General features: G+C 40.9%; 2 protein-coding genes and 2 pseudogenes across 9 annotated transcripts; 2 read left to right on the plus strand and 2 right to left on the minus strand.

Annotated features, from left to right (window-relative positions):
• Nucleotides 1-2,096: 2,096 nt before the first annotated feature.
• On the minus strand, nucleotides 2,097-18,990 carry LOC148702595 (putative receptor protein kinase ZmPK1). Of its 8 annotated transcripts, XM_089924643.1 has the most exons (10): nucleotides 18,854-18,990; nucleotides 17,773-17,996; nucleotides 17,567-17,654; nucleotides 17,190-17,249; nucleotides 16,739-16,822; nucleotides 8,995-9,112; nucleotides 8,796-8,899; nucleotides 8,356-8,428; nucleotides 7,891-8,264; nucleotides 2,097-7,793 (listed from the first exon to the last, which is right to left on the minus strand). In XM_089924643.1, the coding sequence occupies exon 10, from the start codon at nucleotides 5,159-5,161 to the stop codon at nucleotides 2,660-2,662; it is 2,502 nt and encodes an 833-aa protein (XP_089780769.1). In that variant the 5' UTR covers nucleotides 5,162-7,793; nucleotides 7,891-8,264; nucleotides 8,356-8,428; nucleotides 8,796-8,899; nucleotides 8,995-9,112; nucleotides 16,739-16,822; nucleotides 17,190-17,249; nucleotides 17,567-17,654; nucleotides 17,773-17,996; nucleotides 18,854-18,990; the 3' UTR covers nucleotides 2,097-2,659. The 8 variants fall into 8 exon arrangements, with proteins under 8 accessions (XP_089780769.1, XP_089780772.1, XP_089780768.1 ...); XM_089924646.1 differs by having other exon boundaries at nucleotides 8,356-8,899; nucleotides 16,739-16,817; XM_089924642.1 differs by having other exon boundaries at nucleotides 8,356-8,899; nucleotides 8,999-9,112.
• Nucleotides 13,763-14,531, plus strand: LOC148702596 (uncharacterized; annotated as a pseudogene).
• LOC148702597 (uncharacterized) lies at nucleotides 14,813-15,641 on the plus strand (annotated as a pseudogene).
• LOC103715693 (putative glycosyltransferase At5g03795) lies at nucleotides 18,860-19,939 on the minus strand. Its single transcript, XM_089924612.1, has one exon. The coding sequence runs from the start codon at nucleotides 19,937-19,939 to the stop codon at nucleotides 18,860-18,862; it is 1,080 nt and encodes a 359-aa protein (XP_089780738.1).
• Nucleotides 19,940-21,422: the final 1,483 nt, after the last annotated feature.

Below are 21,422 nucleotides of genomic sequence, written 5' to 3' on the forward strand. Positions count from 1 at the left end.
GGCAATCCTTCGGCCACAGCCTCACCAACGACGATGGCTGGCCGGCATTAAAAAAAAAGAAGAAAAATCAAGGAAAAAAGGGTTGATTCATGGTAACTCGGCCTAGATCACGACTGATCTCCCTGACCGACGACCACATGAACTTAGAGCTCTAAGGAGGTGGTGAAGCTCAGCCAATTCCGGCGGCCGGCGGCAGCGAACACGAGAGGAAGAGTTGCCAAAATAGGGTACCCCTGTTTCGGATGCATCCCGACGACTTGCCGGCTTAATTCAACATGGCAGCAGCTCTAAAACCAGCAAAAAAAAAAAAGAGAAGGAGGCATAGGGCAATTACCTCGGTCCGACAAGGTTCCAGGGGCGTCCGGTGGTCCCAATTTTTGACGAACACAATAATGAGCAACCGCGAGCTCAACGGGAAGAAGAAGAAGAACGAGAGAGAAAGAAAGGAGATCACTCGGGGTGGAGGCTTTAGAGGGAGAGAACTCTCCATTTATACAGAAGCTGTAGGTCCCGACAGCCCTAAGATTCTGACTAGGCCCTAGGACTTCGACTCCTGGTCGGAAACATCGGAGGAGAAGAAGACTCCAACCGGAGTCTCTTCTCCCCTACCTCGAGCCATAGGGCATGGTGGCCTTGGGCCTGGCCTCTTCGGGCCGGCCCATAAGCCCAAGGACTAGGCTAGGCTGGGTAGGGTTGCTACAGGAGGTATTCCGGCCCATGTGCCACAAGGGATATGTTTCTGTACTCACAGACCTTGATTTTTCCTTGGAACGTTTTTCTTATTCTGTTTTTTGTACCCAGGAGGAAAAAAAAAAAAAAACTTTTCTCGATATCATACATTGCGTGGTTTCAAATTGATGCCAATGTAGTCGTTCCTTGCCATGGCTAGCTAGAGAAAGAATCAAAGCCGGTCATGCCTGCATTTAGGCTAAGGTCTCCATGCATTTATGGCAGTCTTCTGTTTAAGATGGTCTGGGACGGTGAGCCATTCAAATTCCAAACAGGGCCCATGCTGTGGTCTTCCGTCTTTCGGTCGACTCGACACAAGGGAACCGAAAATTGACCTAGCAAAGCCAGTCGGAGATGAATCGAGGCGACAATCACCCATGCATATCGCGGAATTTCCCCTTCGTGCCATTCCCAATGTCATCCATGCGTCCACTAGCATGCATGGCATTGTTCAATCTATGGGCATATGGCACAAGTTTATCATCTTGGGCTTATGTGCCATCTCGATGAGCGGGTACATGTTTTTCTCCAAACATGGATACCATGAATGAGATATAAATTAAATATGACCATCAATAGTAAGCCGGCAATCTTCGCACGATCATGCGTTCTTTTGCTTTGAGAAGGAACATGCTTAGTTTTTATGTATCATTATGGACATGGACATACATCAATTAGATTATTCTAAACATATCATTCAGAAACGTACAAGGAGCTGGTCGCTTAAGAAAGCGATGATTGTATGGAGGAGCTCCTCGATTGTGCCAGGTGATGAAATGCAGAGCCTAAGATCAAAAAAAGGGATGACTGCAAATAAGCAACCAACAGTCACGGGAGAAGGTACTAAGAATCTAGGATGCGCGAAGATATGGAGTCAACTCAGATCCCTTCATTTCTAAAATATTGGGTCCATTCTAACATCGTTGGCGAGCCTGGTGATTAAGTAGCCTTTCTTTATTTTTTTTTTTATGCGAAAAAAAAATCTCTCGCAGACGTGAACCAAGATGGTCGATGACTTGAGCGGATCTCTAGGAATAACTTCACATGGTTGCCGATAGACGGTCCAAAAACTGGGCCTTTGCTGAATTTCAAATGGTTCCTAATGGTGGATTCACATGAGAAGCAACTTCCATGTCTATTGAGCGTTTTGAATCCAAGGATTAACTTGCATGGTAGACTTGTGCACCTGGACTGCAACTTACACATGATCATAAGAATAATAGTGTAAAGACCCGTGCAGGTATGTGTTTAGTTTGCCGAGGTGATCTTGGATACTTATACTGGACTAAGAAACAAAAAAAAAAAACCTTCCGTCTAATTAGACTAATCACATCAGAGCGAAGCCGATATGGATTAGGAAACACTGCAGCATGAGTTCATAGAGACTGACCACGAGCCGATCGTAGTAGTTGTGATTATATTTGAATGAATTTGAACCCTTAGTCTGACGAGGACGTCAGGGCTTCAACAGAAGAAGTATATGAGGATCCCCGGCTAGCTCTTTTTGGATGAGATCCATAGCCTATAGTTGTGATTAGATTTGAATAGATTTGAATCCTTAACCCGACGAGGACGTCAGAACTTAAACAGAGAGAGTATGTGAAGACCCATGCAGGCGCGTATTAGTCCTACATCGATTATTCGTCGAGATCTTGGGTACTTATATAGGATTAAGGAACCCAAAAAAATATCTTCTAGCTAACCATTTTGGGTGAGATCCTAAGTTGCGACAAATAGCGAGCTGGAGAAGCAGCATCTTTTGGGTACATGCCTATCATGCAAGACTTGAGCATTAAGTCAACAATATTGAAATTTGCTAGGATGAAATGTAATGTATCCCAAATTTTCATCTGACATACAGAGAAACACCTCGGAGAGAACCAGGAGACACATAATTGCACACACGATCGATCGATGGTTGATGCTGCTACTAATTTACTGCGAGTTCCTCGTGGGAGCTGGGCTCATCATCGTATGACAGGAGCGTACGCACTACAGAATCCATCGTCGGTCTCCGGTTTCTGTCTTCGTCCAAGCAAGAGACTGCTATCTCCACCATCTTCTCTGCTTGCTTGCAGTTAAACTGCCCATTTAATCTAGAATCCACCATCTCTTCGACCCATGATTCCTCTCCACTCTCCAGTTTCCCCTTCAACATCCTAACCAAACCTATCAGCGTTCCTTCAACCTCCTCTTGATCCCCATCAACCATCAAATTTGAAACCCTGCTTCCCTTCACCATCTCCAGAAGCACGACTCCATAGCTATAGACATCAACCTTCGCAGTGATTGGAAGATTTGTAGTCCATTCAGGAGCCATGTATCCCCTGGTTCCTCGAATCCGTGAAGTGTCCGAACCAACTCCACCTCTCTTCGACAGTTTCGCCAGTCCAAAGTCTGCGATCTTAGGCTCAAATTCACTGTCCAGGAGTATGTTTTCAGGCTTCACATCGCAGTGGATGACCCACTCGAGGCATTCATGATGAAGGTATGCCAATCCTTGGGCCACACCGACAGCAATCTTGAACCTCTCGCTCCATCCCAAAACACTTGCTGTGCCATGTTCGTCGAAGATGTGCTTGTCCAAAGAGCCATTCGCCACATACTCTGTAACTAGCAGCTCGTGCGGACCTTCTGAGCAGAATCCCCATATTCTCACAAGGTTCTTGTGATAAATTCTCCCTATGAGACTCAGTTCAGCTCCGAGCTCTCCTTGGATCACATCTCCCAACCTCTTCACCGCCACCGCCCTGCTATCATCCAATACTCCCTTGTACACAACACCTGAGCCTCCCCTTCCAATCTCATCCATGAATTTCCGAGTTGCCTTTTTGAGCTCTTCATATGCGAACTGCCTGAATTGGCTGGATATCAACCTGTCCCCTTCTTCCAGGGATGCTGGCTTCTGTTCTCTTCTGAAAAGAAACCACCATCCTGATGCGATAAACAGGATCTCGATGCCACCGAACGCTGATATGAAGCAATAGAAATACACCCATCTCGTATTGGAGGAACTTGCTGCTGTAGGTTCCGAGTCCGTAGCATTGCAAATTGGCTCGTGCATTTGAGGAGCAGAGGACCCCGATGTTGATATACTTGCGGGCATCTTCAAGTACGTGACGCCTGGGATGCTCGGAGTTCTTCTCCCGTTAAAGAGAATGCTCTTAGCAAAGCAGTTACCTGCGTCAGACACATAATGCATTCCTTGACAAGAACAATCCTCTTGGCATATCTTCCTGCAATCCTGCAAGGAAATGGAGGTGTTGTAGTGGAGATCGTAACCACAGAAATCGGTTTGGGGTAGCTCTAGATATGTAAATCGCTGAGTGGTGTTGCAGCTCACGTCGATCTTTCGCTTGCAACCTTTGCGCCAGTCGCTTGGATCGCTCATCTCGTAATGAGCAGGGCACGAACAAACCTCTTGGGATGGCGAATATGTGCAGATTCCGTTCCTGCCACACAGCCCGTGTATCAGGCAGAGCTGCGGAAGAGCTTCCCAGGTAACCGACCACGTTCCTATCGATTCATCTAGGCTGTAAAGCCTGAGATTGCCATCGTAGTCCAGAGTCAGCCTTCTTAAGATCCCAGATGCCATGTCGGAAGCATTGAAGGCGATCCGGTCGCTCGAAACGAACTTTCCCATCTCATCCAGTCCTGCATATCTGCTGATATTGTAGTCCGTCCTGCCGTTTTGATACACATCGTAATCAGGATTGGGCCAGTAGATGCTGGAAATCTCAGGCCCATCGTATATGAGCCTGAGGACGTTATCGTTGTCGAAATACAAGCTATAGTAGCCAGAAGAAAGTGATCGTGGAGCGGCTGCAGATACTACTCGCATGGTTTTAGTAATCCGTTGGGTAGGGAGAAGTGTGTCCGTGGGATAATCAAAGCTTTGCCATAGAATGTTACCGCCGGGGTCCTTCACGACAAGATTGCCGGTGTCCAATAGCTGCACTCGATCTGCTTGCGTCGAGCTTGCGTTGGTGCTCCACACAACCGTGCCATCGGTGTCTGCTAGAACCACGCCTCCATCCTTGCGGAAGCTAATTTTTGATCCATGACCATTTACCGGATGATCCCGGTTTGCGGTCCATGCGACGGTCTTGTTGGCTGAGTCGGAGAACCAGATCGAGAAGGCATAGGCATTAAAACCGACGTTATAGAAGCCGCATGAGAAAGACTTGCTCGGGGAGACGAGGAGGATATCCGAGTCATCCCCTACGGAGAGAGAAGACCCTCTTGAAAGAGAGCTCGGTGCTGCTCGTGATGCAGAGGGAGAGAGCAAGAAGAGGAGGAGGAGGATGTTTGTAAGAGGAGATGGATTCTTCATGGTCTTCTGCTGAATGGGTACGACAAGAGAATCTCTTCCGTAGAGCTGTTGGTTAAAAAGGAGGAGGAAGAAGAGGAGAAGCAGCAGAATGAGTTTCATTCTATGAATTCATCCCATGCGAAAGCACCGGACATTTGACTCTGCCGCCTCTAAAACTTTCTAGTATGTTTGAAAACTAATTTGTCCTTTGGAACTCTCTCTCTCTCGTTTCAAAGTACTTGACAAATTCGTTGTTTTTTTGCCCCATTGTAAGTTGAGGAAGGAGGACCTTCCCCAAATTTATTAATAAAGAATAAAACATATAGAGCGGACAAAGAAGGTTGAGAAGAAAAAAAGTGGAAGAGTTTGGAGATGACAGCTCATCATCTATTTTGGTCAATCCCTACTTCAAACTTTCTACAATTAGAAATTGAAGAACTCCAAATCCACTAGCTTAGCGGTGGATTAGCCCAATTAAAAAGTAACATATATTTCTATTCTTTCCTTCCCTCGCCGTACAGAGTTATTAGGGTTATAAAATAATCCTTCCTTCTAGGGATTTGCCCGCTCTCTCGTCCTCTTCATGCTCCTATGGCCGTATGGCGACTACCATCACCGCATCCGCCCTTTTGACCTGCATCTTTTCTTCAAAGATAGAGAGCTATGTCGGCAACAAGCAGCACGGCGTCATCCATTAGGCCAATATCGTCGCCGCCCATATGGTGTTGAACATCGTGTGGACTAGCCTCAGCCCATATGGTGTCACGCCCCGAACCCATTACCTGGGTCGACCATGTGACATGGTTGTATTTGCCCTAAGCAATGTCCTAAAAATCATGCAAGGCCTAAGATGAACAAAAATCTAATAAATCTACAATTAATCTATTAATCTAAATAAATAAATCCATTATATGCATATAATCAAACTGGTTCAGTTAAAAGATCTTTAAATGTTCATCGGTGTCGAAGAAAAATAAACTAACTGATAACTCTGGTACTTGAACTCTGTGCCCAACCCATTTAAAATTATGCACTCTGCGACTCTAAAAAAACGAAGAGAAAGTGCGAATTTTACAATACAGTAAGAATTTCCACACATCCATACCAACACAATGATATAAGTTTAAAATAGCAAAAAATCGTCACACAAATAATAAAATCACAAACTGATTATCAATAATACTCGAATAAACAGTATACATATGTACATCAAATATCAATAAAAATTCAGCTACTCAAGAGTGATATATCATATGATATCTTGTAATTCTTCAATAGTATATTCATTGTTTTTTATTCAATTCTTTTTTAACTTCATTTGGATTAATTATCTTTTCGACTTTGGACCAAATTTCGGTCACATTTTCTGCACGTGACGAGACCATCAATAGGTGTCATGTTTCCAGCTCGTGACAGGGCAACCGATAGTATCACATTTTCATCCTGTAATGGGCCTTCAAGGGTATCACATTTCCATCCTATGATGGGGCTTCAGATAGTATCCCATTTTTAGTCTATGATGGATTTTCGATAGTATCACATTTTCAGCCTTTAATGGGATAACCGATGATAATGAGATCAGCCCAAAGTCCTTGTTCATTCAATCAAGTTCACACCATACATCAATTCTTTTTTTTTTAGTTCCGACTCTAGACTAACCACGATCATGTTTTTCATCCGTGATGGGACAATCACTATAACATTGGTAGTCCAGAGCACTGCATCCATTAGTCCGATTATGCAAGTGCAAGTTATGCTCATATATGCATCCATCATACTATCGATCACAAGCATACATATCAAAATATAATTTAATATAAAAACCATTATGAAACTATTCTTGCTTCTTACTTATCTTGATCATTATCATATCATACATATATATGTATAAAATATCTATATCATGTAGATCAGTGTACAAGAATTCTTACCTCTTTGCTGACAATTTAAATAGACTAATCACCTGCCCACACCGCGATCTATAGATCCCGGTACACAGAAACCTGCTCAACATTTTCTTGCCCAAAAGATTATTCTCCTACAAAACCAAATCAACATAAAAAATTATCCGAGGTATTCGATAATCCAGAACTCTCTACTGGTCCACTAAAGGGTCCACCATCACGTAGTAATCAGGACTACCCTCTAAGTCCTTTTAACCAAAATTTTCTCGTATCAAGCTAGAGAGAGAAAATACCAAGAGAAAGAAACAGAAAGAAAAAAAAAACTAGAATATAAAATCTCGTTGGGCTTCTTCATGTTTGGATGACTATAGCCCCATACAAAACTAAGGTTGACTATGAAAATAGATTCATATAAGAAGATATACGATGCCAACTAGATAATAACGCGTAATTGTTTGAATCAATCAGCACAATGTAATCCAATTCATTTGATCAAAAAATATATATTAAATCAAGAGAATAGATCAGGAGTTATCAATTATGAGTCCAAATGATTGCTGGCAATAGTCGGGTGTAGGACGGATAGGGTCGACTAGGTAATAGCGTCCGACGATCTAGGTTGGTCCGCTCTGGCCAATCAAACCAATTAAATAATGAAACAAGAATTAAACCATGGTATAGGTAACATGCACTTAATGCACTAAATTTTGGATATGCAATCGGTGAGCTTTTTGATTCGCATGGTGACTTACGTGACAGGGAGGCACTTGCTGAACAAGATGACATCTCCAGGGGTGGTCCAGGCACAAAGACGTAATCATGGTCAACAAACTCCAGAGAATCTACGGCTGTAGAATCCATAAATCAAAGAAGAGATAATCAGTGTAAACTAATAAAAAAAAGTAGAAAATAATATAAAGAGCAAAGAAAGACGGAGGTTGACACCTTTCAGAGAAACATTGGTAGGCCTTTGTTCCGGAGCTAACTTGGTATCTTTGGCATTGACACCCAGAGATCTGTGGGAACCATGCCTGGCTATAAGCAGCAGCTTCTAGTTTTGCATGGAACTATATCCAGAAACAAAAGTTCATATTTTTGGACGGACGACAAGCTAGATTTGTCTAATCTGATATTAACAGAATCCATAAGTGGCTCTCATTGAGCTCGTTTTCATCGGCATAGATGGAATTCCATCTTGCCCACTGTATTCATCATCTAAAGGGAAAGGCAAGCAGTTTTCATGAGAACTTTCTCCTGGTGGCCTAGTTGGATTGCATTCAACCATTGGAGGGCCATCTCTCACATTGTATGATGTCTGTCTTCTCATGCAATGAAGAAAATTACATAGTTTAATATGTTCCAGAAAATGGTTTATGGTAATGCCGGAGCATCAAATTCAGGATTCTTTACCTCAATCTTTCATCTAAAGGGTTCTCCAAAAGAAATTGGTGGTTAAAGAACTCGTCAAATGTTAGACGCTCCACTGAGAGCATGGGCAGTGTCACAATCATAAGTAATACACCTTTATCATTGCATCATAACACTTCATATGAGTGAATAGACATGCAACGCAAAATTATATTAGGCAGCAGCAGTGGAAACTGAAAAGGACACAAATGAAATTTCCAAGATATGCAATCTCCAATAAGAGCACAAATACTATTTAACAATAACTTGGAAACTGCACAAAAGCCTTGTTTGCTCTCTCTCTCTCTCTCTCTCAAACACACACATACACATTACTAGTTCCCAAATCTGAGTGTCGTTGAGGTCTAAATAAAATCAGTAATAAGTCTGGTCAGACGCTGGTTGGGGAAACAAGATAACAAAATCAATTTAAGAATCAAGACCTTCCAGTCTTCGATATCTGTGCACTATTGCTCGATGAAATCCACTTAGTTACTAGCCTGCTTGTACTTCAAGAGCCAGGTTGTTGCTCATTCTTTAGATATCACTGAAAAATGGCATAAAGAATTTTAAAAAGGAGTTCCACAGTTGAAAAGGGAAGCATAAAACATGGAAGACTCAAAGCACAATGAATCACACAACCAACAATGTGATTCAGGTCCAGTCCCACGGCCACTTCCCATCTTCCCCGAAACTCCAATAGAAATGCATCCCTATCATAACACTACTTCGTGGCCACCTCAATCTTGCATGAACTCACCTGAAAATGGCAAATACATTGTTGGTCATGCATCAATACATGCGCCTCACGCAGCCCCTACTAATACAAGATTGCAGAACCATCAAACTGACATCCCCTAACACTAATGCTGAATCAAACTTGATTGCAAGTCAATAGACTCTTCAACAGTACATTGCTAGGAAATCCAGATGCTTTCCGGGATAAAGCATTCTTAAAGCCTCCCAAGATACCCTCCCCCTTACTCTCTCTACAACTGTTCAACCTTACCATAATCCATATACGAGACAGAACAAGTGGGCAGAACTATAATCAGGATACAAAGATAATATCGTGCTGGGATGCATCAAAGAAATATTCTATTTCATGGTAAAAGCACAGGTATCAAGTAAAAACATAAATTTCCAAGTAGCTTGACTTGCATGCACCACACATCTCCAAAAATCAATGCTTTGATAACTCAGTGAGCTATCCGAGTGTACAGAGTCCTAAAGACTTAACTTCAACGAGTTAAAATGCTTAGTATTGACTTAGATCATGAAATTCCAAATTTGATGCGGGAACATTGATAAGATAATATAATGAGCCCTTATCCAACCTATAGTTGATTCATTTCAACCAATGAAATATCAATCATGTATAATAGCATAAATGATTTTTAGAATTTTAAGGCACATCCAAATTAGATCATAAAGTCATAAAACATTTTGGTGAAAAATCTATAACTGAACACAATAGCATTAGTGAGCACCATGTTAGTTGCATCAAATTTCCCTCCCAAACCAACCTCGAGAATAGCAACATCTAACTGCTTCAGCGAACATACATTGTTAAAATAGTGATTCAGTTCTACAAATTCCATCTGTATGGGAAAGTTTGATGCACAACGATTGCAAACTTCAGTATCAATAGCCAATATAAATGTGATAAAACAAGAAGAAGAGAAGATGAAATCAATACAAAAACTCTAAATGGAAAGAAGCATTATCACAAGAAAGTAGAGAATGCTATTAAATGAAAGATCTTGCAATATACTGGTCTGTGATGCAACACATTTTTTACTGAAACTAATATGCATTCATGCCAGATTGATGAATAATAGTTAGGCAAAATGCAAGAATTAATTGTAGTGGTATAAGGCACATGAAAGTCGAACTTATGATGGCAAGAGGAGTAAACAGCGATATTGTCATACACATCCAATGAGGCCTCTGCTTATATATCTCATCCTGTCCTAACATAAAAGGAATATAGGAGCTTCACACTATATAGGCTAGAATTAGCCTTCAATTTAAAGGCCTAGTATACTTGGAATATTTTGAGAATCATCACGTGATGGAACTTTGAACAGGTAGCATTCCAATACGTAAATCCTCTTCTCGAATTTGATTCTTCTTGCTAGGTGAGCAATAATTCATAACTATATTATCCAGAAAACCATAACCCGCAAAAGAGATTATTTTGAAATCTTTTACTGGCTTATATTCTATAGGCTGAAAGTAAAACCAAAAGCTTCAGAGAGCTACCTCCCAGATTGCTGGGATGAGGCTTGTTTAGTTTTGTAAAAGGCGCTTGTCTAGGCACTTGGGCAAGGTGATGCAGCCCTGTGGCACCTGAGCATTACACAAGCGAGGTGGGATTGCTAACGTGCTGCCTAGGCTAGCACCTGGTCATGAGAGAGAGGCATTCAAGCGAGCGGCTTTCTAGATCAACAAACTTTTTTTTTGGTTTCTTCCATTTCTGCCCATCTTTCTAAGCCGTCCTATTCAAAGTTCTACAACCTAGATCACCGGCCGGTTGAACCACCAACCGGCCAGGCTTGCAGTCCGGGCAGACCGAATCCCATGCCTCCTAAAAAATCATTTAATTTTGGAACAACTGTAAGAATCATCAGTTGAATTGGCAATCCATCCAAACCGAAACGATTCCCATGAACAGCCTGGTTTTCCAACACTAATAAAACCTTGTTTCACGCTTAGGATTGGGAATTAGGGCAAGGACTTCAATCCTTTGATTTAATAGCCCAAGGGGCGACCACCACAAGCCTCTTGCTCTTCATCCACGCTATTAATGACCGAAGGGTGGTGATGGTCAGTGCCAGAAAGGTAGGCCATTTATCCTCTCTATCTCTATCTCTCTCGTTGATCTCAAGAGTTGTGGCCTCGAGCTTCATTGGCAGCTGGTAGCGCCTAGTCCGCCCACTCTCAGTTCTTGATGCTCAAAACCTCAGCCATGGGCTTCAACAGTGATGGTGGACATGGAGGTCTCAACCTAACCACCTCCATGATTTGCCCTAGTCTCAAGGCAGCAAGGCCTTGGACTTCAAATTACCTCAATCTCCAATAGAGGGATGTGGCATGAAGGCTTTCTTTTGTCAAAAAGAATTTTGGTGGCAGAAGAATTAGAATATTTTATTCCTTTGGCTGGGATTTGGGATTAGAATAAGGTATAGTTTGTTTTCTGTCCACAACAATTTCATTGGTATATTAAATTTATAGGGTGATGTTATATTTTTATTTATAAAATTATAATTCTTGATTTGTAATTTAGTTTCCCAAGCAATGAAAATCTAAATCTATTTACATTACATTTTTTATAATCAAAACGGGAATTTTACCGAGGTTGTACCATTGTAAACAATGTTGGATAGTATTAGAAGAATGCTATGAAGTTTTAAAATATATAAATAATTTTATTATATTTGTAATTTACATAAATATTTAACAATTAATATATTATTGCATCATAATAATGTCACAATCTATTTTCAGTCGACCTGATGGCTGAACCAATGACCCATGACCGAATCATCTTTCAAGTATCTTTCAGGTTGGAACAACGGTGTGAGTTTTAAAATATTGATTCTAGTTAGGGGTTGCAATTTACTCCACCCCATCAAGTACCAACCTGATCCTAATAGGGTGGGTTTTACCTGACCTGGAGCAGAATTGAGATGGTACGGGTACTAGTAAAACCCACCCCAAACTCAACTTGGATTATATATAACTCTTCACAAATCCCCTCCTTGAGGCAAAAAAAATTTGATTTGTATGCCAAAAAAAAAATATTGTAGCTTTAGCTGATCCGATTCATCCAACCCGACCTCCATCTAACTCTACCTGCCCTACCCCGAAGGCAAGGACGGGTGGGTACGGGTAATGGCCTACCCAAGTTATTCTAGTTTTATCTTGAGTATTACAGTTGATTAGAGTCCTCATAAATAAAGGGCTTTAGGAACAACAAAGAAGCCACTTCTTTTATTTGGCTAGAGTTGAGGTTTACTTCCCCTCTCTCCCTCTTCCCTCTCTTTGTTTAATCGGCATTTGTTTTTTTTTCCTTTGTTCTTCTGCTTATGTTTTTCATCTCTCTCTCTCTTTCTATTCTTTTCCTTTATACTATTCATATTCTGACTTGTTCTCTCTCTCTCTCATCTTCTGGTTTTTCTCTTTTTCCCTGACTTTTCCTTTCTCTATTTTTTCTTTATTTGTACTTGACACGTTTTTGTACTGTTCATGATGTCTTTCTCCCTTCTTGTCCTTGTTCAGACCTTTTCCTGCATAGTTTTCCTTTTCTCCTGTCCTGCTTCTCTTTGTTTAATGTTTCTCATCTATTTTTTTCTTTTCCTTGTTTCTTTTTCCCACTCTCTCTCCCTCTCTGTTTAATAATGGAAACAGCCAGCATAGACATTCCATTTTCCTTTTCCCCCCGTTTCTGTGTCCTCTTAGTTTATTCTCCCCCAGTTTTTTGTTTTATTTCTCTTCATTATATTACCCTTTTCTGCCTTTTCATTGAGTTCTCTTATTCTTTTTTATTGTTTTTGGTTTCTGCATTCTGACTAGTGATTTCGACTCTATTTTCTCACAGTGTTCTTTTTTCATTTATCTAGTTTCTGATTAACAGTGTATTATATGGGTTGTAACATGTTCTATTACCATATTCTGTTTTTAATGCATGTCTCGTAAATATTTTGTTTTTTGAATTTCTGTCCATACCACTTTCTATTTTTATATTATCCTAATTTCTTAGTTTATTTTTCTTATATTCTTAACTTCAGATTGACAATGTCATTACGTAAACAAAGATCCACAATGTAACCATTTTCTCACTTTTTATCTTGGTACGCTTTAGTACGGTTCAGTACACCTCGGTATGAGTCGGTACATACCTTGGTACACCTCAATATGGGGCGGTACAGGGCAGTATGGATCCTGTACTGATCCGAACTTGAATTTCATACTGATTCCCACCTGGTACGGCATGGTACGTCCTGTACCGAGGGGTATGGGGCAATACAGCAATCCATAGACTGTATATCATTCATAAAATATGCTTCTGTATTCTAGTTACAACTCTATTGTTAGGGCTTAGAAAAAGTTTGAACATTATAATTGTTAAATAGATCATAGATTATGTACTTATTTTTTGTATTCTATATATCTAATTCCAGATTTAAATGGCATCAGAGGGCTCATCATCAAAATGTGACAAAAAATATCCAGGGTGAAAATATAATTACTTACAAGATCCTAAGGGCCTAAATGCTGTTATATGTTTATTTTGTGGAAAGGCTGCAAAGGGTGGGATTTTCCAAGCAAAACAACACGAAGTGGGGAAACATAAGAATGCTGAGGCTTGTCTAAAATGTACTCCACATGTTAAAGAAGAGTCAGAATGCTGGCTGAAAAGAAGAGTTTAGAAGAGTACTATGATATGTTGTTGGACTATGATGATCAAGAAAATATAATTGAAATTGATGAGGATGATGAAGATATAGTTGTTATTTCTCATGACAAAGGTAAAAGGTAATCACTTCAAATAGCAAGCAGCCCAAGTCAAAGAAGCCAAGGCAAAAGGGACCCTGGATGCCTTTGTTACCAAAAAACCAGAAGTAGCTGCATTCATTAAATCCGGAAGATTGAAGCAAACTACCATCACTTCATATGACAAAAATGCAAGAGAGAAACCATGTGAGTACATTGCTAGATTCTTTTATCAAGCTGTAATCCCATTCAATTGTTCTCATCTAGATAGCTTTAAGTGAATGATTGAAGCTATTGGACAATATGGTCCATATGGGAAACCTCCTGTCATCATGAACTAAGGGTTTCATTCCTTAAAAAGGAGGTAGATTATATGGAGGACCTAATGAAAGGTCACAAGGATGCATGGGCGAAGCATGGCTATTTTTTTATGTCCGATGGGTTGACTGATAAAACAGAACAGAACTTTGATAATTTTTCTGGTGAATTGCCCTCTTGGAACAATGTTTACCGAATCAGTTGATGTATCCTCTTATACGAAAACAAGGGAAAAACTGCTTGAGTTGCTTGACAAATTGGTGGAACACATTGATGCACCAAATGTTGTTCAAGTGATAACCTATAATGGGTCAAACTATGTCTTGGCTGGTAAATTCTTCTTTTTTAAGTCTAAGCCGTAATTCCATACTACAAATTCATCAATTATTGATTCTAATTAATTATCCTATTATTTGGTGATAGGAAAATTGTTGGAACCAAAGTGGCCACATCTGTATTGGACACCTTGCACGGTTCACTGTGTTGATCTAACGTTGGAAGATACCTGATCCCTCACATCAAAAAGATTTTGGAAAGGCCAATTTCAGCTAGTAGCTTCATCCACAACCCTTCAGGGGTGTTAAATATGGGTGTTATATATGATGATGGAATTTACACCAAAGAAAGAGTTGATTAGCCAACTATGACTTGATTTACAACTCCATTCCTCACAATGTAATGCATCCATAAGCAAAAACTCAATTTGAGAAGAATGTTCACCTCGAAAGAGTGACTGACTAGTAATGGGCAATGGCAGAATAGAGCAAGCAGGTAATGGAGATTGTTTTGATGCCTTCATTTGGAATCAAGTCGTATACATACTCTCAAGGTGATGGGCCCTCTAGTTAAAGTTCTCCATCTTGTTGATAGTGAAAAGAAACCGGCTATGGGTACTTATATGAGGCCCTGGACAGAGCTAAAGAAGCTATCAAGAAATCAGTTAATGAGAATGAAGAGAAGTACAAGGAGATTTTTGAAATTATTGATGCAAGGGATTGTCAGCTTCATCAGCCTTTGCATGCAGTAGGTCACTATTTAAGTCCGGATGTCCTTTTGACAATCCAAACTTGGAGTTTGATGATGAAGCAACAAAGGGATTATATGCTCGCAAAATTAATTCCTACTGTTAAGTTGCAAGACAAGATCATCGATGAATTGTCATTATTCAAGAATGCTGAAGGTCTTTTTGGTCTGCCATTGGCAGTTAGATCAAGGAAGACAAGATCTCAGCGTACGATTTTTTTTTTATTTACTGAACTATTTGACTATATATTAGATAGCTTAAGTTGTATTTTTTTATTATACTGCTGAATGGTGGCACTTACATGGAAGTTCAGCTCCTAATTTGCAGCAACTAGCAATCAAAATTCTATGCTTGACTTGTAGTGCTACTGGTTATGAACATGATTGGAGTGTGTTTTTCTATAGATCATAGGCCTGTTGATTCTAGTGGTCAGCTAATCATAAATTAACACATTATCATTTACTTTAGTTTACAGATTCATACCAAAAAGAGAAACAGACTTGACCAAAAATGCCTCGATGAATTTTCTTTCATTAACGACAATCAAGCTCTCAAAGCACGTTAGTATGTGTGATGTCCCTGGCCCATCTCACTGGAAAACAGTGATGAAAGTAATGAATGATTTGGGGGGGGGGGGGGGGGGGGGGGTGGAATGAGTGCAGATTTTGAATCTGAAGATGAATTGGTGTTTCATAATAATACTATGACATGGGGTGCAGTGGGAACTGCAGCTGGAGTTTGAAGTGGGAACACTAGGTCTCAAGCAAGAACAAGGGAAAATGCAATAGCTCCAGCTTCACAACCAGATTTCAAAGAGGAGGCTAATTCAGAAGAGATAGTGAGGAGAATGAAGAATCTAAATCTGGTGAAAATGAGAGCAGAGAGATCTCAATTAATGATTATGATGTTTGAAGTCCTGAAAATTCTTTAGGATGTTTGTGTTGATCTAGTGTCTTTGTTTCTAGTGTACTTGCTGCATTTGTTATCAATTAGAGCCTTGCTTTTTTGGGTGAGTGCCTTGTTGGCACCTTGCTCCCGAGCGACACAGGGGTCCTATCCCCTTGAGGGTGCTCTTTGCTTTTGACAACACTGGGCTAGTAAATATGCTTCTTAATCTAAAAGGATTAAATATAAAGTTATGAAACCATAGTTAACTGCCAAGTAGGTGAGGTCAAATTTATATTCAACCTGAGACAAGGGTCATCCCCTATCATATTTTAAGTGCTACTGTGATAATACCATCCCCCAAAAAAAGAGAGAGAAAGAGAGAGAAAAAGGAAAGACAAAGCCATGCTATCTCTCCTATGCAGCCAAAGAGCAAAGCTGACATCAGCATAGTAAGCACTTGATTTACATAAATCCAACACAGAATTCCAAATGAGGCTTCTAAGGATAAAAGGTACGTTTTAGACATGTTCGAATAAGATTACCCAGATATACCAAAGCAGCTAAAGAAAGACAGTGACAACAGCATCAGAGATCTATGGTAAAAGAAAAAACAAAAGGAGTAAAAGGGGAAAAAATAAAAAGCATTGCAAGAGTGACCTGCTCCGCCTGAACATATTTTGAATGCAAGCAAAGCAAGGAACCGGAAATAGGTTGGCATGGTACATCATCACTAGTTCTGTCCTGCAAGGAAGAGCACATACACCACATGCATCCATTATTCCTAAATAACGGGCAACATTTAGGGCTAGCTGGTATTGCTTTTATCTTCTGTTTTTTGTTTTCAAAAATCCAAGAAGAAAATGAATTAGACCGAATAACATGTAAAACAAACACCTTTTTTATTTTTAATTGTTTGTGAAGTATTCAGTTTTGGGAAGCGGAGATTTATTGTTTCAAAAAAGAATGAAAATAAAAGCAAGAAACTGCAGAATTTTATGCAAATGTTATTTTATGCAATGGCCTTGCTCCAGTTATTTGTTGTCGGCAGCCAAAACACAAAAGGTAGCTCATAAGCTAATAAATCTGACAGCATTATAAATGCACATACCAGCAGCTTGTTCCAACACCATCAAAAGTATTCCAAAGACTTCTCTTCCAAATTTACATCCTAAATTCTCAGGTCAGGAAAAAGAAGAAAATCAGTATTGGCTGCAGCTAAGCTTAAATATCCTATAATTATGCAAACCACGATTTAATTTGTTTTTAAATAATTGATTACGGAAAGGCACCGCAAGTGCATAGATGAAACCCTACACAGCAAGTTGTCCCGTAAAAAAAAAACAACCATATACTAGTTCTTGCATTTGACAGAAAGCTTTGCATCTGAGAAAGAACAAAATCAGATCCAGATCCCTGCCGGGGTCTGGAGCTACAATACTTGCAACCAGCGATAAGAAAACTACGGAGTGGAATTCAAAAGCTTACCAATGCTCCAGGACATTAATTGAGGGGATGTAAAGAGCCCAGTCCGAAATCTGCAACAGCTCATAACAGATTCCGCAAATGTTGAACCCTGTTGAGATTTATTCAAGATTTCACCAACAATCACGTTATCCAGAGAAAATCCACATGTGTCTGATCCTGCAGTGAAAGTTAAGAAAAGCAGAGGGAAGACAAATGATTGTATCCACCTTTTCATTAGTCCCAGTGCCATGGATAACCTTCAGCTGAGGGATCAGGCCATCCAACTCTAACATCTACCAATCCAAACAAAACGACACTGATATGAAGAAAAAATCAGGGAAGCTGACTATAAATAGAAGAACAACAAAGGCAATTCAACGACGCATAATATGACGTTGGCGAACTGTCACGCTCCGGCGATCCAACGTTCTCTGATAGATATTATATCAACCTGGAAGGACGGATTAATGAATTACCTCTGCCACAACAATAATAAGAAAAAATGCACACTCAAATCCCTCCATCTGGGCAGTGTTCCATTTCTTGATTGTTCCAAAAGCCAAACTTCCATCAATAACAAATGCAAAATAAACACCAAAAAATTCACATTTTTCAAAAGATAAATGAATATACACCCCACACACTACTCATCTCAGTCACTGCTACCTCCGGCAGTGCAAGAGTCAAAAAATACAAGCCAAAAAGCAACAAAAGGACAAGCAATTAAGATAGTGTTAGTTTGCCGAATAAATTCGAGGGGGAGTATCTCATGTTTTGGTATTTGATTGATGAATAAAGCAAATAAATGAAGAGAATAAAATATTTTTAATATATATTAAATGTTGTGATGTTTAAATCTTATATAAAGACAAATTATTTTTTATTTTTGTATGATTAAATAACATATAAGTAAGATGATAATTGAAAGGAACAAGATCAATCTATTCCATCCCATAAATCTATTTCACCAAAATGGTATGGAGAGATACCCCTTCATATTGTATATATCTAAATTTTTGGATGTTTGACAAGAATTTGGAAGGATATCCTCCAACTGAGGGATATCTCTCAACTTATGTCACAACAAAACATCACCTAAAAACATAGCACTGCACAGTAAGGTCATTTATTCCGAACGATGGATCAAATTAATCCAATGATCTACGGAGGGAAAAAAACAAATAAATAATGATCCAATACATTCGCAATACAGGACCTTTGCACTGCTAGGGTGCTTTAAGATTCAGGGATCACAGGACAAGATCGACCATCATGATTCGTGTACCAAAGAAAGAAGATCGGACGGACCTACTACTACAGTTCGTTGTAGCGCCGGTATCTGATGGTGTGCCGCCGCAGCCAGAGCTGGTATATCACCGTGTGGAAGAGATCGAACGGACGTGGCCCCGTGCTCAGCTTGAAATGGATGCTAGCCTTGCCGCCGGCCACCCTCATCCGTTCGTACGTCTCCCCGCACGTGCGATTCATCGCCCGCCTCACCTCGCCAGCGCCACCGTGCAACCCCACGAAGAGGGCGATATCGGTCCACCGCAGCACGTCGGAGAACGGCAGGTCGAGGATCGGACAGCCGGAGATCACCACCGGCACGCATCCCATTGCCAGCGCGTCCCCGATCGCGAGATCGCGACGCGGGCGATCACGGTCGTAGTAGAACAAGCAGAACCTACTGACGGACATCGTCCCCAGGCGGCTCACGGGATTCGACGGCCAAGAGTTGATCAGGAAATCCGGGATCCTGCGCAACTCGTCAAGAATCGGGGAGATCACCGGGCTCCGGGGGGCACCATCGTAGAAAGCGAAGAATTTGGAGGGTTTGGCGCTGGGAATCGGGAGGTCGGCGAGCTGGAACATAAGGGAAGGGAGGGTGAGGTCCTTGTGAGGGACAAAGCGGCCTGGGGCCGTGGGGAAGGGCGAAATCTGGATGGAGTTCTTCTTGAGCTCGACCAGGTTGCGGTCCGATTCGATGCCGAGGCCGTCGATGGAGCGGAAGAAGTGGTCCGCGCCGAGGGTGCGGTTCCAGAAGGGGTACTGGGAGCGGATGGCCCGGAGGAATCTTGCGATGGAGCGGGGTTCCTCCGAGGGGAAGGAGAGGTAGAAGAGGTGGGCGCGGTGGGGGTCGGAGGTGAGGAAGGGGCTCCGGAGGAGGGAGGCATCGAAGAGGGCGGCGGAGGAGGAGGCTTCGACGAGGGCGGCGGGGTCCTTCGGGGGGGTGGGGTAGGCAAAGATCTTGAAGGATTTGAGCATCTTCTGGTAGCCTGGAAGGAATGTGGATGGTGAGAGGTAGGGGGAGGATGAGGTTTCGGCGAGGAAGAGGGGCAAAAGGACGAGAAGCAGGAGCAGGAGCAGGAGTAGGTGGAGAAATGGGACCGCCATGGTCGCCGCGAGTTCTTGGAGTGGAATCTTGGCTTCTTGGCAGGAGAGGGAGGAGACGGTGGTTTTCACTGGGTAAGGAAAGGAGGGATTAAGGTTTTTAAAATTCCAGATATTACTATCAGCAATATATGATCCGATTTCGCCCTTCCCCACGGTCTCCAAAATTATAAAAAATAGAAAGAATATCGTAGAAAAGCCCTCAGAAAAATATCCATAAAATTAAAAAAAATAAAAATATATCTAAATATATCTAATATAATTAAATATATTAGAAATTATCATGCTTAGAAAAAAAAATAGAAAACTATTTATATCTAAATACGCTAGAATTCACCACATAAAGGAAATAAATTATTTTGGGAAGCTATGTTAAAATTAATTTCAAAAATTTTTATTTCAAGAATATCACCCTCCTTGTAAACCACTTTGACAGGGGACTTGTAGATCTCCCCACCCTGTATCACAAATATATACATATAATGGCAAAAATGAGCCAACTTAAGAAATTGACAAATATATCTTTCCGCTGGATTTATGACATGGATGTAAAAAAGAAAAAATATTTAAATGTTTTCCTTTATGGATCCTAATAAACTTGTTTGATGTGATTATTTTCTTTGCATTGCTTCAGAGGACCAGTTTGGAGTCAAGGATTGCCGTGAAGGGAGAGACTTAATGCAGGGCAAGCTCTACAGAGCATATCGCCTCCATTTATGCATTGTATGCACCGAATTCATGCGTATGCTAAAAGAATGACGATTTTTACCGAAAATTTATGAGATGTATGCATATTTCATGGCTAATCGAGATTTTGGAGCTTTGCTCCATTTTGGATCCCGGGAGACCTCCAAATTATTATGGACTCATAGCCCAAAAGCTTATATGCTGCTTGGGCCGGATCAACGAAGCTATTCAAGAAAGGCCGTAACTTGTTTGCCAGGACTTTCGTGAATAGATATCTTAATGTAGCTATGTATGAGGCTAATGGGCGAAAATCCATTAGAGCTTTTGCTGCATCTTTTTTTTAGAATCAAAGAGAGAATGGCATAGTTCAGTCTATCCAGGCTAACATTGCTATCATAAATCTGTTGGAACAAAAACAAGATATCACCACAAACCACGCCCTAAAAGTGCTGGAAAAAACATAGAGAGAATCCATCTGGACGTGGACTCTTAACTCTTTTGAAGCTGAAGACCGCCGACTTGATTTCATCCATGGAGGAAGGTGAACCTAGGCACTCAAGATTGGGGCTATGAGGGTAAAGATCCTCCCAGTCCAAACCAATTTGGGGAAACACTCGGTCCATCAAAGATGCTTTTGATGAATTCTGTGAACGCCTCCTTAATTTCTCCTCTGTCCAAAAATTCAAACCCATTCCATTCCGCTGAGTTAATCCAGCTAATTTTTTTAGCTGAAAACTAACAGTTTTTATGGAAACAAGCAGTATTATTGACCAAGTGAAATGTTGACCCTTTAGTGGTA

The sequence above is a fragment of the Phoenix dactylifera genome, chromosome 8 (assembly GCF_051530095.1).
Source record: "Phoenix dactylifera cultivar Ajwa chromosome 8, Ajwa_hap1_PhDact_Kaust_v1.1, whole genome shotgun sequence".
Lineage (NCBI taxonomy): Eukaryota > Viridiplantae > Streptophyta > Magnoliopsida > Arecales > Arecaceae > Phoenix > Phoenix dactylifera.